The sequence below is a fragment of the Ochotona princeps genome, chromosome 23 (assembly GCF_030435755.1).
Source record: "Ochotona princeps isolate mOchPri1 chromosome 23, mOchPri1.hap1, whole genome shotgun sequence".
Classification (NCBI taxonomy): domain Eukaryota; kingdom Metazoa; phylum Chordata; class Mammalia; order Lagomorpha; family Ochotonidae; genus Ochotona; species Ochotona princeps.
The window spans coordinates 17,368,023-17,388,871 of record NC_080854.1 but is presented as its reverse complement, the minus strand read 5'-3'; the positions used below and the strand labels follow the sequence as shown (position 1 = coordinate 17,388,871).

Here is a 20,849-nt window from a genome sequence, read left to right as displayed (position 1 = left end):
AGTGCAGCATTCTTAATAATGATAGTAATAGTTAAAATCATTGAAGACTCACAGTTCACGGTTCTGTTTGGCTGCGTGGAGTGGCCATGACACCAGTTATCTCTGTCTTGGGACCCTAGCTGCTAGGCGAATGTGCCGGGCCCAACGGAATATAATTTTCAATTCGTCCTTTTTTTTTTCTTATTAATTATAGACATTTCTGAAAAATTTGAAGGGAGTTGTATGCCTGTGGTTGCATGGAATGGGAAATACCAACTCAAATCAGCTCAAACCACAAGGAAATGTATTGTTGCCTCTAACTGAAAATCTACAGGGAAGGGCTCTTTCTCATTAGAGTCGGCAACACATTGGTCCTGCAAAGGATAGGATTTTTCTGTTTCTCCTGTCTGCCATCCCAGCTTTGGCTTCCTCCTGAAGCAGAGAACACCTGTGATCGCCGCTTGACCTCCAGAAGCAACCTGAGCTACCAGACTTTTGGAGGCAGCAGGAACATCTTGTCCAACAAGGGACTGTGCGTCCACTCAGCAGGATGGTCCTTAGGGAGTTATTGGCTCTGACTTGTGTTTCCAAGAATGACTGGTAGCTCTTGCTAAAAATGCAGTGCTGGCCTCTTTGCTGGAGATGAGAATTCAGAAGGTCTGAGGAGGGGCCTGGAGGCTTGAATGTTTACATTGTTATTAGGGCAGTTTAGAATTTACCATAGAGGAATGGATATTATTGAATTTAAACAACAGCGTCACCAAGCCGTGATCTTTGTTGATTGTGTATTCCAACCAGGATAGAGTGTGTAGGTAACATTTATATAGTTTTAAAAACTGAGCTTACATAGTTTAATGAGATGGGGAGCAAGATTTTACTAAAATGCTTCTGAGACATTTATGTGGGAAAAGTCCTCCATGAAAACTCCAGGTAGAGTGATTTGAATTCTATCAGATGTTAATGCCTCCGAGGTGACACATTATCAAGCCTGGAGCCACAGGAAATGTGATCCATTACTGGATGACGCAGCTCCTTTAGCAACTAAAGACAAAGTTGAAATTTCCAATCATTTTCCTTTCTCATAAAAATATCGTAAAATTGTTACCTGCCTTTAGAAAACACAGAAACAGTCATCTAGTGAGAAGATTAAAAGAAAGCTCTTTTTCTTTAAATAACACTGTTTATTTTCAGTTTGGCAGCCACTGCATCTTTTATTTTGATATTTTTGTCGAGACTTATTTATTGGAGGGGTAGAGATAGAATTCTGTGGTTCATGGATGCCCCAACTGGGGCACATCTGAGTTGAGTGAGACTGAGTGCCCGAACTCAGTCTAGGCCTGTCACGTGGGTGGCAGGGCACGCGCCGGAGCCGTTACCCGCTGCCTCTTGGGGTGTACGAGCGAGGAAGCAGGAAGTGGGAATGGAGCTGAGAGCGAAGCGCAGGCATTCTGGCAGGAGTTGCAAGGGTCCTAACATTGCTTGGCTGAAATGCCCAGCCTGCCCTTCACTCCCAAATACATGGAATTGTTTTTCTTAAAAATGTGAGTGAAAACGATGATCTTGATTTCTGTATGACAGGATTCATAGAACCGCATTTTCTTTTTTCTCCCCATCTTCACTAATCACCGTTAGAGCTGCAGCCCTGGAGCAGTTCAAGTCTCTCGGGGCTGAGCCCCTGGAGGTAGACCTGAAGGAGTCCGGCGAGGGGCAGGGAGGATATGCAAAAGAAATGTCCAAAGAGTTCATCGAGGCGGAGATGAAGCTGTTTGCTGAGCAGTGCAAGGAGGTGGACATCCTCATTAGCACGGCGCTGATCCCAGGTAGGCGTGCACGCCCAGCTCGAAGCACCGCACCGGTGGCTTTCTCAAAGTCAAGGTGAACAATTATTCAATATGCTATTTGCTTCAGAAAAGACTAGTTTTCTACTATAAAAGTGCTGGGCAAGGCGAAAGATGTCACAAAAATCACTGCAATCCCAGGAGGTACCAGTCATTAACTACCTGCTGCGTTTGCCTCCAGGTTTTTTTTTTCCTGGGGATTTTCACGAACTATAGAAATGATCCCTGAAGGTATAATCTTTTCTGGGTATTTTGCACTTTGCTATAATTATTATTTTTAAAAGATGTACTTATTTTGTTTATTGGAATGTCAGATTTACAGAGAAAAGGAGAGACAGAGGAAGATCTTCCATCGGCTGATTCACTCCCCCAAGTGGCCACAACGGCCAGAGCTGAGCCAATCCGAAGCCAGGAGCTAGGAACTTCCTTTGGGTCTCCCGGCTTTGGGCCATCCTTGACTGCTTTCCCAGGCCACCAGCAGGGAGCTGGAAGGGAAATAGAGCAGCTGGGACATGAGCCAGTGCCTATATGGGATCCTGGCGTGTGCAAGGCAAGGATTTAGGCACTAGGCTACCGCGATGGGCCCTTCTGGGTATTTTCATATAACTGTGTTCACATATCACATCCTGTGTACAATATTAGATTTGTAAATTGTTTGCTCCATTTAAACCCTTCACAGATTGACTTTTAATTTATTTTTTGTTCCCTTTGCTAGCGTATTATACTTGATTGTAGGACATTCACATAGTAATGAAAAATATGATGAAAAATGGTACAGAGCATCTGAAATTAATTAAAAATGATGGTTATTATTCTGCTTAAGACTTTTGATTCAGAATAATGAGGGGACTCTGTGTATGTGTAAAGGAGTTTCCAGTGTGCATTTTTTTTGCTTAAGCACATGACACATTGTTACTTTTCAGGCATTTCCTTTATCATGTTTCATCCTTTCAACGAAGTTGTGAGATTTTGATGGCAGGAGCTTCTCTCTAGACCCTTTACAATATCTTTTGAAAAATAATGAATTTAAGAAGCAGAATGACCAAGAGAAGAGAGACAGATATTCCATTGATTGATTCATTTCCCAAATGCCAACAATATTTGAGGCTGGACCAGCAGAAGCCCAAAGTTCATGAGGTCAGAACTTCCAGATGTCTCCCCTGTGGTGGCAGCAACTCCAGTGCTTGAGCTATCAAATTCTGTCCTCCCAGGTCCATTAGCAGGAAGCCAGATTGGGAACAGAGCAGGTGGACTGGGAGCAGGCACGCTGTATGGGAGATCAGGTGTTCAGGCGTTCCAAGTGGCACTTTAACTCATTGCCCCACAAAATCAGTCCCTATGCATCTGCTAAAGAATGTTTTATACTCAGTGTGTGATTGGTGTTAAACCAGGAAGTGTTCATTGGTCAGGAAATGGTAGTTTTTTTCTTAAGAGATTTATTTGCTTTTTTATTTGAAAGACAGTTACAGAGAGAGAGGGAGAGAGAGAGAGAGAGTGAGATGTTTCATCTGCTGCCTTGCTGTCCAAATAGCCATGGCAGCCACAGCCGGGCTGACTGGAAACCTGGAGCCAAGAGCCTCTGCAGGGTCTCCCTCATAGGTGCAGGAGTCCAAGGACTTGGGCAATCCTTTGCTGCTTTTTTCTGGCATATTAGCAAGGAACTGGATAGGAAGTGGAGCAGTTAACTCTGGAACTGGTGCCCATATAGCATGCCAGCACCACAGGCAGAGTCTCAGCTTGCTACACCACAGCACCAGCCCCGACTATCTACCTCTTATGTTCTTTCTTCTTCCCTTCCCTGTTCATTTCTTTTGTAATTAAATAGTGAAGACTAGGCCAGTTCTGATTCGTTTTCCTTTCTGAAAGAAGGTGGGCCAGTTGATGAGGATTTAAAGGATAGTTTCTCTAGGGTTTGTGGAGAATTAGAAGTTATCATGAGGCCATGGGAGAAGTTCTTTCCTGGCACACTTTCCTCACAATCTGGCTAATATAGTAAATCCAGTGGCAGGCACCAGATCCCTGAGCTCGGGGGAGAGTCTGTCCCTGGCCTGCTGTATCCTCTGATCGCACAGGTGAAAGGCAAGCCAGTCTTTCCAGACACTCCCGTGCTACCAGAGTGGGTGAGATGAGGTGGAGATGCAGGGCCATTAGGTCCCTGGTGAGCTGCAGGAGGCAGCAGGTCAAGGGACTTAGAATGGTAGTTGTGAAATCTGTCAGTGGGTACAGAACTCAGCCTCAAGCCGTCACAGGAGGGTATTTTAGGATACGTCCTCTCCTGTTGTGGCGGTGGCTCCAGACTCAGCTGCTCCCAGCTGGCTCTGAAGGTGTGGAGAGAGGTGTATTTAGCTGACCTTTGAGAGGCAGGCAGCTAGCTGCCTGGGCCAGGTCATGTGCGAGCAGAGGAGATGCAGCAAGTGGCCAGCAGAGGGAGCCACAACATTTACTCCTGCGATAAATGATACCAGGAACCTCGTTTTCGTCAACTGCGTACTGTTAATAAAGAACTTAGGATAAATTGAACATAGTGGATCTGTTGTTGATTATGAAGGCAAAAGTGATAACTCAAGCCTTGTTACTGCGTTTTAGGGTATGCCTTTTGCCCAGTGATAGCTTAATGTTTCTAAGTAGTTTCAAGTTAGTGTACTTTAATAAAGGGTCAAGTTGTGGGACGGTTTTGAAGACTGCTTGATGAGGGCCCGGCGGCGTGGCCTAGCGGCTAAAGTCCTCGCCTTGAAAGCCCCAGGATCCCATATGGGCGCCGGTTCTAATCCCGGCAGCTCCACTTCCCATCCAGCTCCCTGCTTGTGGCCTGGGAAAGCAGTCGAGGACGGCCCAATGCATTGGGACCCTGCACCCGCTTGGGAGACCCGGAGGAGGTTCCAGGTTCCCGGCTTCGTAGCGCACCAGCCCGTTGCGGCTCACTTGGGGGGGTGAATCATTGGACAGAAGATCTTCCTCTCTGTCTCTCCTCCTCTGTGTGTATCTGGCTGTAATAAAAAAATGAATAAATAAAAAAAAAGACTGCTTGATGAAATTTTATTTATGCATTTAAAATTAAAATTATATTTAAAATAAAATGAACCTCTCCTACTTTCGGGAACCATGAACTTTACATTCATCTTGCACAAAGTACAGACCTTGAGCCATCTAATTCTGCCTTCCCAGGTCCAAAAATGAGCAGAAGGCTGGGTTAAAAATAGAATAGCCAGGACTAGAACCAAGCACTCTGATTGGCCCACAGTTTGCTCTTAAGAAAAACTTTCTGAGAAGGAACTTATTTTTTTCTAAAAACCAAAAGAGAAAAAAAAGCAAAAGAGAACATTTTATTAGGGTATTATAAGGAAAATACTGATTTTTTAAAAAACGCATTTGTACCTCTAAGGGATTGAAAACTGAAAGCATTTAGTAAAGTGACTGAAAAATCACATGAAGTTAAAATTGCTCTTTGGGACATAGGGTTGTTGGCATTAGACTTTCTGGTTTACGTTCCGAGCCTCTGCCTGCATCTGAGGGTATGTCCTCCTCCGCTCAAGCTCTTAGGGAAGAAGTTGCTGTCAAGTTTTTCATGAATAGATTCCAGGGGACTAAGTCAGTCATCAGAAATTCTCGAAGCTGAGAACCCATGGACGCACAGGAAGCTGAGTGAGGACTTGACACAAATCAGAGTGTCACGTAGCGCGTTTCAAGTAGCCACCTCAGAGAGATGGCAGATTTTCATTGTACCCGTGTCTACATCAACACTGGGCTGAGTGGAAGCCAGGAGCTTGGAATTCAGTCTGGGTTTCCCAAATGGGTGACAGAATGCCAAGTACTTGAGCAATTACCTGCTACTTCCCGGCGTGCACTTGTGCAGAAATCTGGAATCAGAAGCAGTTTCCAGATGTTCCAGTATGGGGGTAGGTGTCCCAAGTGGTGTCTCAACTGCTAGGCCAAATACTTGCCCCTAATTCAAATTCTCTACAGACTCTTGAAGGTCCCGAGAATGTAGACTACGTGTAGAATGAAGCAGTTCTGTAATTAGCCAGTTTGTGCTGCTTGATGTCTTATACCCTCATACAGGCCCCTCCAGACAGGGTCATGGATTATAGGTGGCACTTTCACTTGGTAAAGATACAGCAGGAAAGAGCTGATGGTCCCAGTGTGTGATGCTCTGAGCTTCAGGAAAAGCTCCCCGATTTCCCATTCAGCTCTTTGCCCTTCAGCTCCGCCATTAAAAATAAGTTAGCTTTGAACACTGGTCATGTTCAGGCTGTGTTCCTAACATTTTCAGCTAAAATATCTTGTAACATGAGTCATTTTTCAGCCTGGACTATTTTAGAGAGACTTTTGCTATAGGCTTTAAATATTTAGTTAGCAGTGGAGTGAATTAGGTTGAAAATGCGTTCTGAAGTGAGAGAGGAAGGGAAGAATCCTAATGATTTTGCACTGAGTGTATCTTGGACAAGTTTTCCCTAAATCCCACTGAGAGTTAAGGATGCTGTGGGGTACATTGTAAGTTCACCTTTGTTCAAACTACGTGGCAGATCGTTCCTGATGGCTACTTAGTTAAAACTCATGCGCTCTATGTGGTCCTGTAGATTCGTTGCCCATACCCTCCCCATCTTACAGCTCGTCCTTAGCAATAGAATTGTGATTATGGCAAGGCCTGAAGTTTTGCTCAGTTTCTTAGGCCAGTCGAGCTCCCAGCATCATTAGGCAGAGGCATCCACATTGGTCAGGGCTGGATTACAGCTTCCTGCCCCCCCGCACCAGAGCTATGGAGTCTGTACGGTTAGGTAAGGTATTTATTGCTTCTGATCTAGCATGCGGGTCTCCTTTTAAACCAATGTCTCTTTCCTGGAGCCCGATTTCAGGCAGGCTGGCTGCTGTTACCTCTACAGAGACCCGGATACTTCCATGCCTTTACGCATATTGCTTCTCTTTGCAATGTTATCCCTGCCCTTTTAAATCCAGTTCAAGCCAGTTGCCACTTCCTGCATTCATTTGCTGCCTCCTACCGCAACAGCAGCCATTTTTTTTTTCTGCACTCTCAGCATCTTGCTAGGGCTTCCTATTACAGTGCTGTGTCCACTCACCCCTCACTTGTGCCTTTCTGGAGTGTGGCAGGTGTATGCTGGTCATGGAGTGACCCGTGTTGTATGCAACAGTAGGTCCAGAAAAGCTGAACTAAAAAAAAAAAAAAATCTGGGCACTTTTCTTGAGTCTTGATTAGCAGAATCTGTTTTATTTCTTCCAGTGCTGCCAAGGGAAAAAGAGGGCACGCCGCTGGCTTGCTTTCTGACAGGAACATTTCAGAAGCTGATTTAACAGTAGGAACTTAGCTCTGCTAAATTATTCAGAACAAGGATAAAGGTCCAGTTTGTCATTTGAGCTTTCAGGAGATAGAATTAGTAGTGGCAAGTCTGTTTAGGAGTTAGTGTCTTTCTGGACAGGAAGTAAATCATTTGTGACTTCATTGTAAATTATATACCATAGGACTCATGTAACTGAATCTCAGACATAATGCAGATTAAGGTAGCAGTCCTCTTTTTTTTATATTTATTTTCTGTTTAACTGTAGCTGTTAAGATCTGTAAAATACACCCCAAAAGAATCCTGGTGGAAATTTTCCATGACCTTTAAGTATTGGGAGGGAGAAATTTTTCTCTGATATTTTCCATACACTAGAGTGAACCAAAGATGTTTTACAGTCGCCTGGAGAACCAGCACTTGTTATCAGCCTGATGCTGCCTGTCTCCTTGAATCCGTCTTGAATACATCTTTGAATCTACTTTCACCACTGGGAGTAATGTACAAAATGATTTTGGGGACTGATGGTATGGCATAGTAGATTGAACTGCAGCTTGCAATGTTGCATCCTGTTTCAGGGTGTTGCTTTGAGTCCTGGCTGTTCTCACCTAGCTAAATGCTAATGTATCTGGAAAAGCAGTGGAAGGCGGCCCCAGTGTTTGGGCCCTTGTCTCTCATGCGGGAGACCATGATGGAGTTCCTGACTGCTGGCCTCAGCCTGGCCCCTGGTCCCTCACGGGCTCTTGCAGCAGTTTGGGCAGTGAATTTGTGAATGGAATTTGTCTTTTTCTCTCTGCTTTTCTCCCTCTCTCTTTTTTTAAAGTCTGTATTTCAAATAAATAAGTGAACGAGTAAATGTTTAAAAAATAAGAAGAATGATTTTTCTGCAGTAACTTTCGAACTTGCACTTTGAGGCAACAGAAGAGTCATTGATGCTCTCCATTTGTGTAATTCTAGAAGGATAACATTGTTTTTCTTCAAATAAGGGCTTGTCTTTCAGCTTGTTCTTTTCCTTCTTCTATATGCATTGTGGATTTGTTTGGAGATAAAACTCTTTGCTGTAGATGAGCAATGCCCACTTTTTAGTTTATAGTAATAGTTTTTACGCTTGGGTTCATCAGACATCCTCTTCTTTTTTATATGTATTTCCTGACTGTATTGCCTTTTTGTAATGTTACTTCTACAAAGATTCATCTATTTGGAGAATTTTGAAGGACAGAGAGAAATATTTGCATATTGCGACATCAAGGGTTGGTGACCACAGGCTGTCTACATACCTCTTTGTAGCTTTCAACACAGACAAAGCAACTTGTCATCAAGGAGAGGGTGCCAACAGTGTGGCGTTTTCCGTTGCCATTTGTCAGTCTTGATTTCTTCGGGTGTGTTTAAGCACATTTAGTGAGTGAGTGGGCCAAAATTGAACAAACACTCTGTTAGGAAAATTTATGGCGTGGGGTTCTATTCTGGTTTGGTCTGCTATTTCTCCAAAATGTGTTGCAAGATTGGGAAGCATTTGGGCCTGCCGCCTGACAGCCCCCTGCCTTCCAGAGGGCAGGAAAGCTGGAGTTGTCTCTAGTACGAAAATGCTTCTGGTACTGCCCACTCAGGGGTCTCAGTGTCCCTTTCATTGAATTTCCCTATGCGTTCTTGTGTATTCATTAGAATAATCTAGCTTTAGCTACATAGCTGTTACCGCAGTAGATCAACCCACAAGTCAGAATGTATAATACATGCTTGTTTTAATTTTTAAAGGACTTTGGTAGCTAGTAAACATCTATATATGTATTGGAGAGCATACAAAATGGTTATGGTTTCCACAGGAGTATCATTTATGTCCATATTTGTGCTACCACTTAAGCTTGGTATATTGTTTTTGTTTTACTGAAGAATTCCTGTAGCTTATGGAGTTTTGGTAAAATATGAACTAATTTAATTCCTATCTATACAGAATTTTGTAGCTATAAGAAGTAAATTAATAGAATCCTTTAAAATGTTTACAAAAGTGTTTTTTATGGTATGAAAATTTTTAGTTTTATTATTTGAATCTTCAAAGATTGTTTTCAATATGCTGAAGTGTGATTGAATCATCATGTTTAGTAAGTACTGCATTTATTTTTTTATACATTTTATTATTATTCTTATTATTTTATAGTACAGTTTCATATTCCCTTATCCCCTCCCCAGTTCCCTCCCCCCCAGTTCCTCTATATCATTACTAACATATAGTTCTTCATACTCAGTCATATGTCCATCATTGTGGGCCTGGACAATGGCAGAGAGTCCAGAATCCTATTGTCAAGATATAGTAAATAGTTTCATTGTAAGTCCATTTTTGTCTGGAAGCAGAAATGCATACCACACTACATCCTCACATCTGAATGTTAGTCTCCATTTCACAGCTACTGTACATCCCCTTAAATGAAAATTCATGTTTCAAAATCAACAATAGAAAGAAAAGAGGAAATTTACAATGCCATGAAGTTAAATGACATGTTATTAGATATGACAGTCTCCATTACACAGCTACTATACATCCCCTTAAATGAAGAGCCACAAAACAAAATCAACAGCAGGAAGAAAAAAGAAATTTACAACACCAAGAAGTTAAATAACATGCTGTTAAATGACTAATGTGTAGCTGAAGAAATGAAAATCAAGAACCTTCTTGAAGAAAATGTTGCTGCCATATGATCTACGAGTCATTGAAGGATTTAATCCGAAGGAAGTGTTTTGAAGAGTTGAAACTAACAGAGAATAACAAAATCCATGTGATATAGTTTCCGCTAATCTTTGTTGAAGTGTGTCTCCTCCAGACAATAAGCAGATGGGTTTTGTTTTTTAATCCATTCTACTAATCTATGACGTTTGATTGAGCTTAAGCCATTTACATTCAGTTTAATACACATGGGTGTTACGTTGGTCCTGTCATTTTAGGAATGGGTTGTTCATTGGTTTAGTCTTCTGTTGTCATTTTACTGGGATGTTCTTCCCATTTGCCTTTGGTTTTGGTAGGTGCTATTCCTCTTCTCTGCCAAGAGAACATCTTGAAGTATCATTTGTAGGGCAGGTTTGGAAGAGGCAAATTCTTTTAGCTTTTCTTTACTGTGGAAGAATTTTATTTCATTTTCAAAGACAAAAGAAAGCTTTGCTGGATATGTTATCCTAGGCCTACAATTTTTTCTTTTAGAATCTGGAATATGTCACTCCATTCTCTTCTTGCCTGTAGAGTTTCCTGTGAGAGATCTCCTGTGAGCTTAATTGGGATTCCTTTATATGTCAATTGATTTTTTTCACGTGCACATTTAAGGATCTTTTCCTTATGTTCAATTGAAGAGAGCTTGATTATCATATGTCGTGGTGAAGATCGCTTTTGGTCAAGCCTGTTGGGAATTCTGTGCCCCTCCTGGAACTTGTTTCCCAATTCTTCCTCTAGATTAGGGAAATTTTCCTTTATTATTTCATTAAATACATTTGCAAACTCAGCTTCTCTTTCTGCACCTCTGGGACTCCCATAACTCTTAGATTTGGCCTCTTAATAATGTCTTTCAATTCTTGAATACTTGTTTTGGCCTGATCCAGCTCTGCTTCCAGCTTTTTGTTTGCTTCCCCCTGGTGACAGGAAATACTTTCCAATTCTGAGATTCTTTCTTCTGCTTTCTTCATTCTATTTTGGAGACTCTCCACTGTACTCTTAATTTGCTCTTCTGTGTTCTTAATTTCTGATATACCAGCCTTGATTTGCTTTATTGCTTCCTTGAATTCTTTGAACTCTTGCATGAGCTTCTCATTGTTGATCAGAATCTTTAAAATGAGTCTTATGGATTCTGTGTGCCCCATTTTCTCGATGTCTTCCTCAGTTAACTCTGAGATTGGCATAGGGTTTTGCTCCCATGCAGGAGAGTTTTCGGTAATATTCATTGTGCCTTTGTCTCTTCTTTTGCTCTTGTTCATTGTACTTCTGGTTAGCAGAGTCTTCTCCTTGGGGTAGGTTTCTAAGCTGTGTCACCCACAGGTCTACAATGCGATTTTACTTATTGCGGTTGGTACACAACTTTTTCCTTGCAGCCACTTGTACCACAACCTCCAGCAAGTTCCAGGTCTGGGTTCTTATGTGAGATTTCCATTGTGGTCTCCACAGCCCTAGCTCTTGGCTCACCACTCACCACCTCCTGTGATACGGTGCTGAGGCTGCACCGTTGTCTCTGCAACCTTTCTCCCACTTCCGGTTGGAACAGGTCCCAGGATTAGAGAGACACCAGGTGTCCTATATAATTAGGTTGGTGGCGCTGATCTTGCCGGAACCTATTGGACATTAGGTCTGGGTGCCACACGGACCTATTTTGACCCGTACGATGACACAGTCAGTATTATTTTCCTGCGGGACCAGTGTAATCTCGGACCTCAGCAAGTTCTCGCGAGATCAGCACATGCGCAGTTCATTGTTGTCCCCTGCAGTCCCAAAGTTATTGCCACAGTGCCCAAAATGGCACCTGATGTACAACCACTAAGGTTCTTGATCTGCTGGCCGTCAGATCCGAGGGCTATCCCAGACCTGCCCTGAGTGGAACCCGTAGAATGCCACGTCGTTGCAGTTCACTGAGACAGAAATGAGCTCACTCCCAGCTCAGCGCATGCTCCGTCCCTTCCCTCACCCTTTCCTCCTTACACAAAATGGCGCCCAATTCAGCTCAAAGGGACTGACTGGACTGTGAAATCCACTCCGTTCTCGCACTGCCCATCTGAGATCTGCTGCTCTGTCTCTGTGCTTGGTCAAATCAAATGGACTAGCAGGACGGACAGTTCTTTGTTTGGGTTCACCACCCAAGCTCCCAGTAAAAGTCCATTCCCACCTGGTTGCTGGTGGAGTTCCGGATGCTGTTGGAGTTTAGATCTCCGTGCTGGAGTATCAGTCTCTGCAACACCACACCGCTGTGTCTGCTGCTTTCCTGTGTCTGTCAGTCTTCAGGTACCCCTCTGCTGTTCTGTCCCTTCCTATTTCCTGAAATGTGTCCTCTCTGCTTCATCCTGGTTAAATGTTTTTCCGTCTGTATAAACGTGTCCTTACCCTATTCCGCCATCTTGATTTGTTCAGTACTGCATTTAGAAATATCAAGGCACTCAGTTTGTGCAAACCAACTATTCAGGGCCCGGCGGTGTGGCCTAGCAGCTAAAGTCCTCGCCTTCAAAGCCCCGGGATCCCATATGGGCGCCGGTTCTAATCCCGGCAGCTCCACTTCCCATCCAGCTCCCTGCTTGTGGCCTGGGAAAGCAGTCGAGGATGGCCCAATGCATTGGGGCACTGCAGCCGCGTGGGAGACCCGGAGGAGGTTCCAGGTTCCTGGCATCGGATCGGCACGCATTGGCCCGTTGCAGCTCACTTGGGGAGTGAATCATGGGACGGAAGATCTTCCCCTCTGTCTCTCCTCCTCTGTGTATATCTGGCTATAATAAAATGAATAAATCTTTAAAAAAAAAATCAACTCTTCGGCATCTTGATCTTGATTCCTTATACAGATAATTATGCAGAGAGAGCCTTCCTCTAGTTCCAGGGCTAGAACTCACATATAAAGTACTCGAAATGTGTGTTAGAATTTGATCCTGTTCGTGGACATAGCTGTCTGTAGCTTCTCTGATCATGCACCAAGAGGTACAAGTTGCACCTAGAGCTTGCTGTGTGTGCTGCCTTGCTGGTTAAATTGGATGGTCAGTGGAGCAGAGATTCAGCAGTCTTTCCCCTTCCCATCTACTGTGTGAGCAGCTGTCTCCTCTTCTCATATACTTACACGTGCAGATAAAACCCTTTTGACCTCATCACTGTGTTTCTTAAGCATAAGACTCAATACTTTAACTCCGTCTGCAATTCTAAATTTCCAGAAGAGCCTTTGGGGTGTGTTAGAATGCTTTATGCTGCTGGGGAGACAGCAATTCAACACAGTCTAATCTGCCTTAAGGAAGAAGATTTTCTTTTTGAGTTATCCCAACAGAAAACAGTCTAATTGTAGCTTTGGGTTGATGTGGGTTAGGGCATGGTCCTCTGGAATCTGCAGGAGGTGGTCCCTACTGCAGGCCTCCAGCAGGTGTAATAACACACCCAGAGCACACTGTAGGTCACTTCTGATGGCTCCCTCTTGAAGAACAAGGAAATTCCTTGTTCAGAACGTTAAGCTACCTTTCTGTTGCTCTTCTTACCTTAACTGGGTTACATGCCAATTCCTGAACCGTTCCATGTGGAATGGGACAATGAGATGCGGCTCAGCTCACACCTGGGTTTCTGATGCAGCCACTAATGGCCTGAAGAGACCGCTGAGAGGCTAGGCAGACCTGCCTTGGGAGAATTTTCTCAGGTCATCTGTCCTGAAACTCATGGACTGGGACAAGAGAATGGAGATGGGAGTGGTGACCAAAGGAGGAAATGGATCCTGGGTAGATAAGTGTTACAATGCTCCGTGTAATATTGTACAAAGTTTCTTAATGAGTTAACCCTGAAGTTCAGGATGTTTGGCTTTCATTGGTTGATTTGTCATTTAGTGAGTATACAGTATTGCATTACTAGGAAGACAGTGTTGTCTTTCTAGTACTTGTTCATCACAAGTATGTTTTGAGTTGGATAAATGTACTTTATAATTTATATTGTTAATCATTTGCTAGGGTAGAGTCAAAAATACCATGTTCTTATTAAAGTAGAAAGTTTTTTTTCTTGAGACTTTGTTTAATTTGATAGCTTACAGGCCAGGAAGTTAGGAATTTCCCCATTTGATTATATGCCATTGAATTATTCCAGTAAATAATGTGGTTTATTCTTAATTTCATTCTTTCTTTTTTTGTTTTTAGGGTGATTAAAGTTGTCTGTGAGGCCTTGATTCTTCCCACAATAAGATTGAATCTGAAAATTTATTGGTTCCAGATGATCATGTTAGGTCTGACTCATTCAGAGATATAATACACTTGTATTAACAAGACTTTTCTTGTAAATCCTTAACCTTTGCTAACTCACTCTTTGAATTTAGTGTTGTAGAGACACCATGATGCATTCTTTTTACTACATATCAATAGACTTATTTTTAGGAATTAGTTGTTTTTAGCAGCTTTTAATACTTTGTGAAACTACATCTTAGTATCCATTTAAGAAAATGCATGGTTTTGAAAAGGTGATTTAAAACTTGATAATATTAAAATGAATTGACAAGAATTCTATCCTTATTTGCATATGTCAAGAAACAGTGTGCATGGCTGAGGTACTTCTTTAGTCAGTAGTCACTTCTTTGTGCACATAATTCAAGGCTCTACTCCCCTACTCATGCCAAATCAATGAGGCCGACCAAGTGGGAAACTCTTCAATTAAATTCTTACATGAGTGTTTCAGTGATAAATTCATCTGTTTCAGTAATAAATCTGTTGGCAAACTTTTAAGTACAGCTTTCTTTAGTTGCAAAATACTGGGTCCTAGAGCTAACTGTAGAATTTTCCTTCCCATCTGTGCTGTTCATGGGCAGCATGAAGCATTAGGTAAGTCAATGAATGAATGAATCTTTGAGTGGTGACTATGGGTGTGCTGTGGCCCACAGTTGTCTTGGCAAAAGTATAGCAGTAACTCCCAACAGAGAAGGAACTGCGTAACCGTAGAGGGGAACCTAATGTTCACATACCAGCAGGGAGCAAAAAATATTTCATGATTTCATGAAGTTGGACATTGCACCAGATTTTTTTTTTGTATTATGCCAGGAAATTAAAAAACATTTTTCTCTCCTTGTTAATTTTTTTCTGTTAGAATCATTGCTGTTTTTAGTGAGGGCTGGTTTTGGTAAATGCCATGGTGTTTTTGCGTGTACCACTTATTTCAAATAAGTGACAAAATGAACAGAAATGAGTTTCAAAAGCCAAAGCTCAGCTGTGCCTTCAGCTTTCATCTACCTTCTTTCATTAACTCTTCCACGTTCTTCTGCAGTTAGGTTTTGAACACGTAAAACAATCATATTGTCTTTTATTCCTGCACCTAGAACCTTCTCAAGGCTGTCTGTTAGGTATATGGTTCATCTCAGCATATTTGAAGGATTTGCAATAAATTTCAGGTGTATGTTCCTGTGTTACACATCGTAAGATGAGTGTACACATCCTCCTGTTGGCTACGCATCTTTACTTGTGTCTCTGCTTTCATGTGTTTTGCTTTACTTTTTTTAAAAAAAATCTTATTTACTTGGAAGGTAGAGAGGCAGGATGCTGGAGTTGGAGCAGTGCTGGGAATGAACCCCAGGCACTCCAGTGTGCCATGCAGTGTCTTAAACAGGACACCAAACACCTGCTCCACTCGTACCCTAGGGAAGTCTGTGCTGATGACATAGCCTCATTCACAGTGACTGGAAGTTTCTTTGTAACAGGCAGGGCAAGTGAAGACTTTTCAGTTGGCGAGTAAGCGGGTTGATCTAATGTTTTTTCTAAGTGATTTTAATCTTTCAGTACCAAGTCTGAAATCATGTCTTTGACTCAAAGGAGAAAGCGTTTGTGATTTTGAAGAAGTACATTATATTATTTTTTACAAAGATGATGTGTGATTTTTGTCAGAAAAGTACAAAATAAAAAATAAAGAACTCTGGGGATCCCTCCACTTAGTGATAAAAACTGCCAACATTTTGCCACTTCCTGTTCAACCTTTTACCAGTGCATTTTTAATAACGTTGAGACAAGATACAGTCTCCCTTTATTTCTTTAATTTAATATCATAAGGTTTCTCCCTTAATATAATAACTATGAATCACCAGAAACTCTTTGTAAGACATGTATTAATGTTTTGCAGAACTTTTCTTTTGGACTTACTTTGTTTTATTTGACTGCTCCCCAAAGTTGGACTTTCAGTTTATTTTTAATTTATATTAAACATAGTGCTCCTGTGACATTTTTCTTCTGTGTAATGTGTATGTTGGTACTTTCATTTATTTCCCCAGAATTAATTCTACTTTAGAAGGGGAATAAGCAAAACAGTAGAGTGACTAGATGAATGGATATCAACAGTTTCAGGCAATTGATAAATGCTTGATAAACTACTTTCCCTTTTTCCTTCAGTTTTGTTTGTTTATTCATTTGAAAGGCAGCATAAAGGAGAGGTAAGGACGATAAGAGAGGGAGTGATGGGGAGAGAGAGAGAGAGAGAGAGAGAGAGAGAGAGAGAGAGAGAATTTTCCATTTGCTTGTTTAGTCTTTAAATGCCTACAAGGAGCTTGGTTGGGCTAGGCTAAAGCCAGGAGGCAGGCACTCTGTCAGGTTCCACTCGTGTGGGTGGCAGGGTTAGGGTCTCCTGGCATCTCCTGCTGCCTTTCAGGGTGTAGAAACCTGGACTGGAATTCAGAGGTGGGACTCAGTCCCAGGCAGTCAGAGGTGTGGAGTGAGGGTCCTGTGCAGCAGCCTAATGTACGACTCTACAAACCCTGACCCTAAATTCTGCTTTCTTAAAAGATTCTGCAGGGGATAATTTTATCAGTTGGTGTCCAGCTAATTGTTCATTCCAGCATTAAGTACTATGATGTTTTGACACTGCTGGTTTATTAGGCAAAAAGGAAAAAAGTGTCTTATTTTTTGTACCAAAGTTCTTTGATTTTTAATGTTTTTTTTAATTGACTATTTGTATTTATTGACCTATTTTAATCTTAGTGTTTTGATTTTTCCACTTCTGTGAGAGTTTTGTTACGTTTTTCTCATGTGTTTTGTGGGCCTTAGTGTCTACATTTTCATTTTTAAAATTGATATTGTTCTTTGTAGTTTTTGCTGTTTTAATTTTAGGATGTCTTTACTTTTTTGTTCCCCCAGTAGACGGGTAGTTAGTTTCGTTAATGATGTACTAGTGTTTTAGTTTCTTCATCCACAAACTAGAAAGAGGTGCATCAAGGTTTTCTTTGGTTTTGTTCTTTTGCTTTGCGAGTTGAGTCTCTTTCACCATTAGTTTTGATCTAGTTAATCATCTTATCCCTTTTATTCTTTCCAATATGAAAAGCTGCAATCCATCATCATTCAGTTTTATCATACCAGCCTAGAAAAGTAGATATTTTGGAAATTAGAAAAGTAGAAATTAGAAAACTAGAAGTTTTGGAATTGCCTTCTCAGGCTTTCCCTTTCCTGACCTAAGCTGTTGAGGATTTGCTCACTTGCAATTTTTATTCTACCCTGCTGCCCTTTTGGCTTTATTTTTCCGCCTCTGCTTTTAATTTTTCATTTCTGTACTTTCCAGATTTTCAAAAAATTGATCCACATGTGAGTACTTGAAGCAGCTGCACTGTTAACATTCATCATTTTATTCCCTGTAGCCCTCACTGAAATTTCAAAATTAGTACATTTTGAAGATAAGGAGAAGCACAGAAAAGAAAAAAGAACTTAGTCTTGACATTCAAATATATCCTGGAATTGTTAAACACTATAGGATATTTGATTCATTTTTAAATGCCATAATCTATGTAGTGTTTTATGTGTTAAGTGTATGAAATAATTGTGTATATATTTTAAACACAAATATTTTATTATTGGCTTTTATTTATTTTATTATTATTCTTATTTCCCATGACATGTTTTTTAGGTACAGGGATTCCCTGCTTTCTCTCCCATTTCTTTTTCTGCTCCCAGCATTTCCCTAATATTGTTGCGGTAGTGTAGTTCTTAAGTAACAGTTACACATTTAATATTCTGCTATTTAAATGTGTCACTGCATTGTAGGTATAGGCCAGGGTAGAAAATCTAGTATCATATTGTCAAGGCATATTAACTGTTTCGTTGGGAGTCCACTTTTAACTCAGAAGTAGAGAAGCCTACTGTAACATATCTTCATTTCCCAATTCAGTTTTTCTTAAGATTTATTTTTTTTAAGATTTATTTTTATTGGAAAGTCAAATACACAGAGAAAAGGAGAGGCAGAGAGGAAGATCTTCCGACCAGTGATTCACTCCCCAAGACCACAATGACCGGTGCTGTGGCAATCCAAATCCAGGAGCCAGGAACTTCCTCCAGGTCTCCCACGCGGGTGCAGGGTCCCAAGGCTTTGGGCCGGCCTCGACTGTTTTCCCAGGCCCAAGCAGAGAGCTGGATGGGAAGCAGGGCTGCCGGGACCAGAACCAGTGCCCACATGGGATCCCGGTGTATTCAAGCCGAGGACTTTAGCTACTAGGCCACCACGCTGGGTCCCCCCAATTTGTTTTTAACATATAATTCTATATCTTTGCATAATCTTCTTTGATTTAAGTAAATACAAGGATCTATTTATTTTTGTTTTATTTGAAAAGTATAAAGAAAAAGATGTCCCCTCTGACGATTTACATCCCAAGTGACTGCTATTGCCAGGGCTTGGCTGGGCTGAAGTCAGAAGCCTGCAACTCAGTCTGGGTCTCCTACATGGCTTAGAGGGACTCAACTCATCATCTGCAGCCTCCCAGGATGCAAATTAGGGAGTTGGATTAGTCCAGGTGCTGGGATTTGCAGTAGTACTCTGATTTGGGCTGCAGGCATCCCAAGTAGCAACTTAACCACTGAGCCAGATGCCCACACTTTAAGTACATTTTAAAACTTAATTGTTAAAACCATCCCCTCAGGGCCCAGAGTGACGATCTAGAGGCTAAAGTCCTCACCTCGAAGGAGCTGGGATTCCCATATGGGCACCGGTTCTAATCCCAGCAGCTCTGCTTCCCATCCAACTCCCTGCTTGTGACCTGAGAAAGCAGTCGAGGATGGCCCAAAGCCTTGGGACCCTGTACCTGCATGGGAGACCTGGAGGAAGCTCCTGGTTCCTGGCTCAGATTGGCACAGCACTGACTGCTGGCAGTCACTTGGGGGGTGAATCATTGGACAGAAGATCTTCCTCTCTGCCTCTCCTTCTCTCTGTATATCTGACTTTGCAATAAAAATAAATAAATCTTAACAGAAAATGCCCTCAGTCTGTACACTACTAGGTGACCCTGTGGGAAAGAATATTCTCATTCCAGTGGTAACTGAGAGAAGTCCTGTCTGTTGTAAGAAAATGGATGAAAGTGAAAACCATTTTGCTTAACAAAATAAGCCAGTCCCAGAAAGATAAATGTCATATATCTTCTCTGATTTTTGGCAGTTAATATAGAATACACAGACTATAGAGACATGAAATGGACAGCTTGTGATGTGGTGGTTGCCTGAGCCCTTGTATGTGCTCCTGTGGGGCAATGGTCTTTGTTTTTGTTGAATATCATGGATGGCAGTAAATTGGACCTGTGATTGTAGAATGACTTGGAAATGTGATTTTGCAGAAGGTGGGAAAAAAAATAAAAAGTGGAGGAGGACTGAGGGAGAGAGAAAGGAAGAAAGTATAGTCTCTTCTTGGAACAGTAAAAATTAAGTATGTGAAATCCTCTCTTTATGTTAATAAAAAAGTAAGTAAGATTTGAGAAAGAGCTGGCAAAAAGTGATTGGGCAACCAGCCGTGTAGCTAGTAAAGCTGCTTTGGGCAATACCAGCATCCCATATAGGTAGCAGTTCATGACCTCGCCTCATCATTTGGCATTGATCTCCCTGTAAATGACCTGGGAGGAGCAGCAGAGATCGCCCAAGTGCTTAGGACTCGGAAGCCGTATGAGACCTGGTGTAAGCCTGGCTCAGTCACATCTGTTATAGTCACTTGGAGAGTGGAGCAGCAAAGGAAAGACACCTCTCTCTCATTCTCTGGCTATGCCTCTAACTCTGACTTCCAAGTAAATCAATCTTTTTTTTTTAAAGGTGATTGGATTTCAGAGTAAGATTACAGGCAAAATACCTTGAGTTATTTCATAAGATGCAGATGTGTGCCTGTCTCAATGCTTGTACACTGTTTTGTGAAGATCAAATGAATAAAATCAGAGGAGAGAATAGGTTGTGCATTTGATGTTTTCCAGGGAACCTAAGTGGTTTTGATCTTGCTGTAGGGAGACTGAATGGGCAGGAGAAATGAGTTAGAATGTCAAATAAAAGTTGTGAGGTTGATGGCTCAGTTGGTACAGTCAGAAGTCAAAGGGGGATAAACTTGGCTCCCAAAGGATGTAGAGCATGAGCACCTGAGACTGGAGGGTGCAAATAAATGGGGGGAACACTTTCACCCACTACAGGAACAGAGCGCGGGGCTCAGCAAGGAAAGGGAATACCTAGAAAGCACAGATCAGCACTGTGAAATTTCCAGTTTGTATGAGCCAAATCTTCATCACTGGAGAGCTGAGCAGCCTGAACTTTGTTTCAGGTGGAATCCTCACTATTTCCAGCACTAGCTATACCTAGATGCACCATGGGCCAGAATAGCTAATATTGAGTGGGAATAAAAGTGTATATGTGATACCTAAACCTTTTGGAACAGTTATATCTTACTCTTTTCATTTCATAGTACTCTCTGCTTCTCCTTGGAGTTATCCTGTATTAAGTGAAGGTAGCGTAAGATAATTTGTTGGAAATAAAATCTCATGCCATTAGAAATGTCTGATTTTGCAATGGATAAAGTAGTATTGAATACACCCTTCACATTTGTCACCTCCATGAATTGCTCAGTTTTCTGATGGACTGTTGCTATGTATTCAATTATTTATTTTTTTAATACCAAACAAAATGTTTGCCTTTTCATGAATGAAACTAGATATAAACCAGTTGGGACAGGCAGCTCTGAGATCTGCTTCCTGTGCAGGTAGTCAGGCTTGCTCCCAGCTCACTGGTGACACAGAACTCTGCAGCTCACACTCATCCTGCTTCTTGCTTAAAATAATGAGCACTCTCTTGAGAGGTC

The 20,849-nt window shown here is 41.8% G+C and overlaps 1 protein-coding gene across 1 annotated transcript in view; it reads left to right on the top strand.

Moving 5' to 3' along the window:
• NNT (nicotinamide nucleotide transhydrogenase) overlaps positions 1 to 20,849 on the top strand; it is a 79,140-nt gene that overhangs the window by 15,117 nt on the left and 43,174 nt on the right. Inside the window, exon 6 of the mRNA XM_058679980.1 lies at positions 1,612 to 1,799. Within this exon, the coding sequence (XP_058535963.1) occupies positions 1,612 to 1,799 (188 nt within the window). The remainder of the gene's footprint in view (positions 1 to 1,611; positions 1,800 to 20,849) is intronic.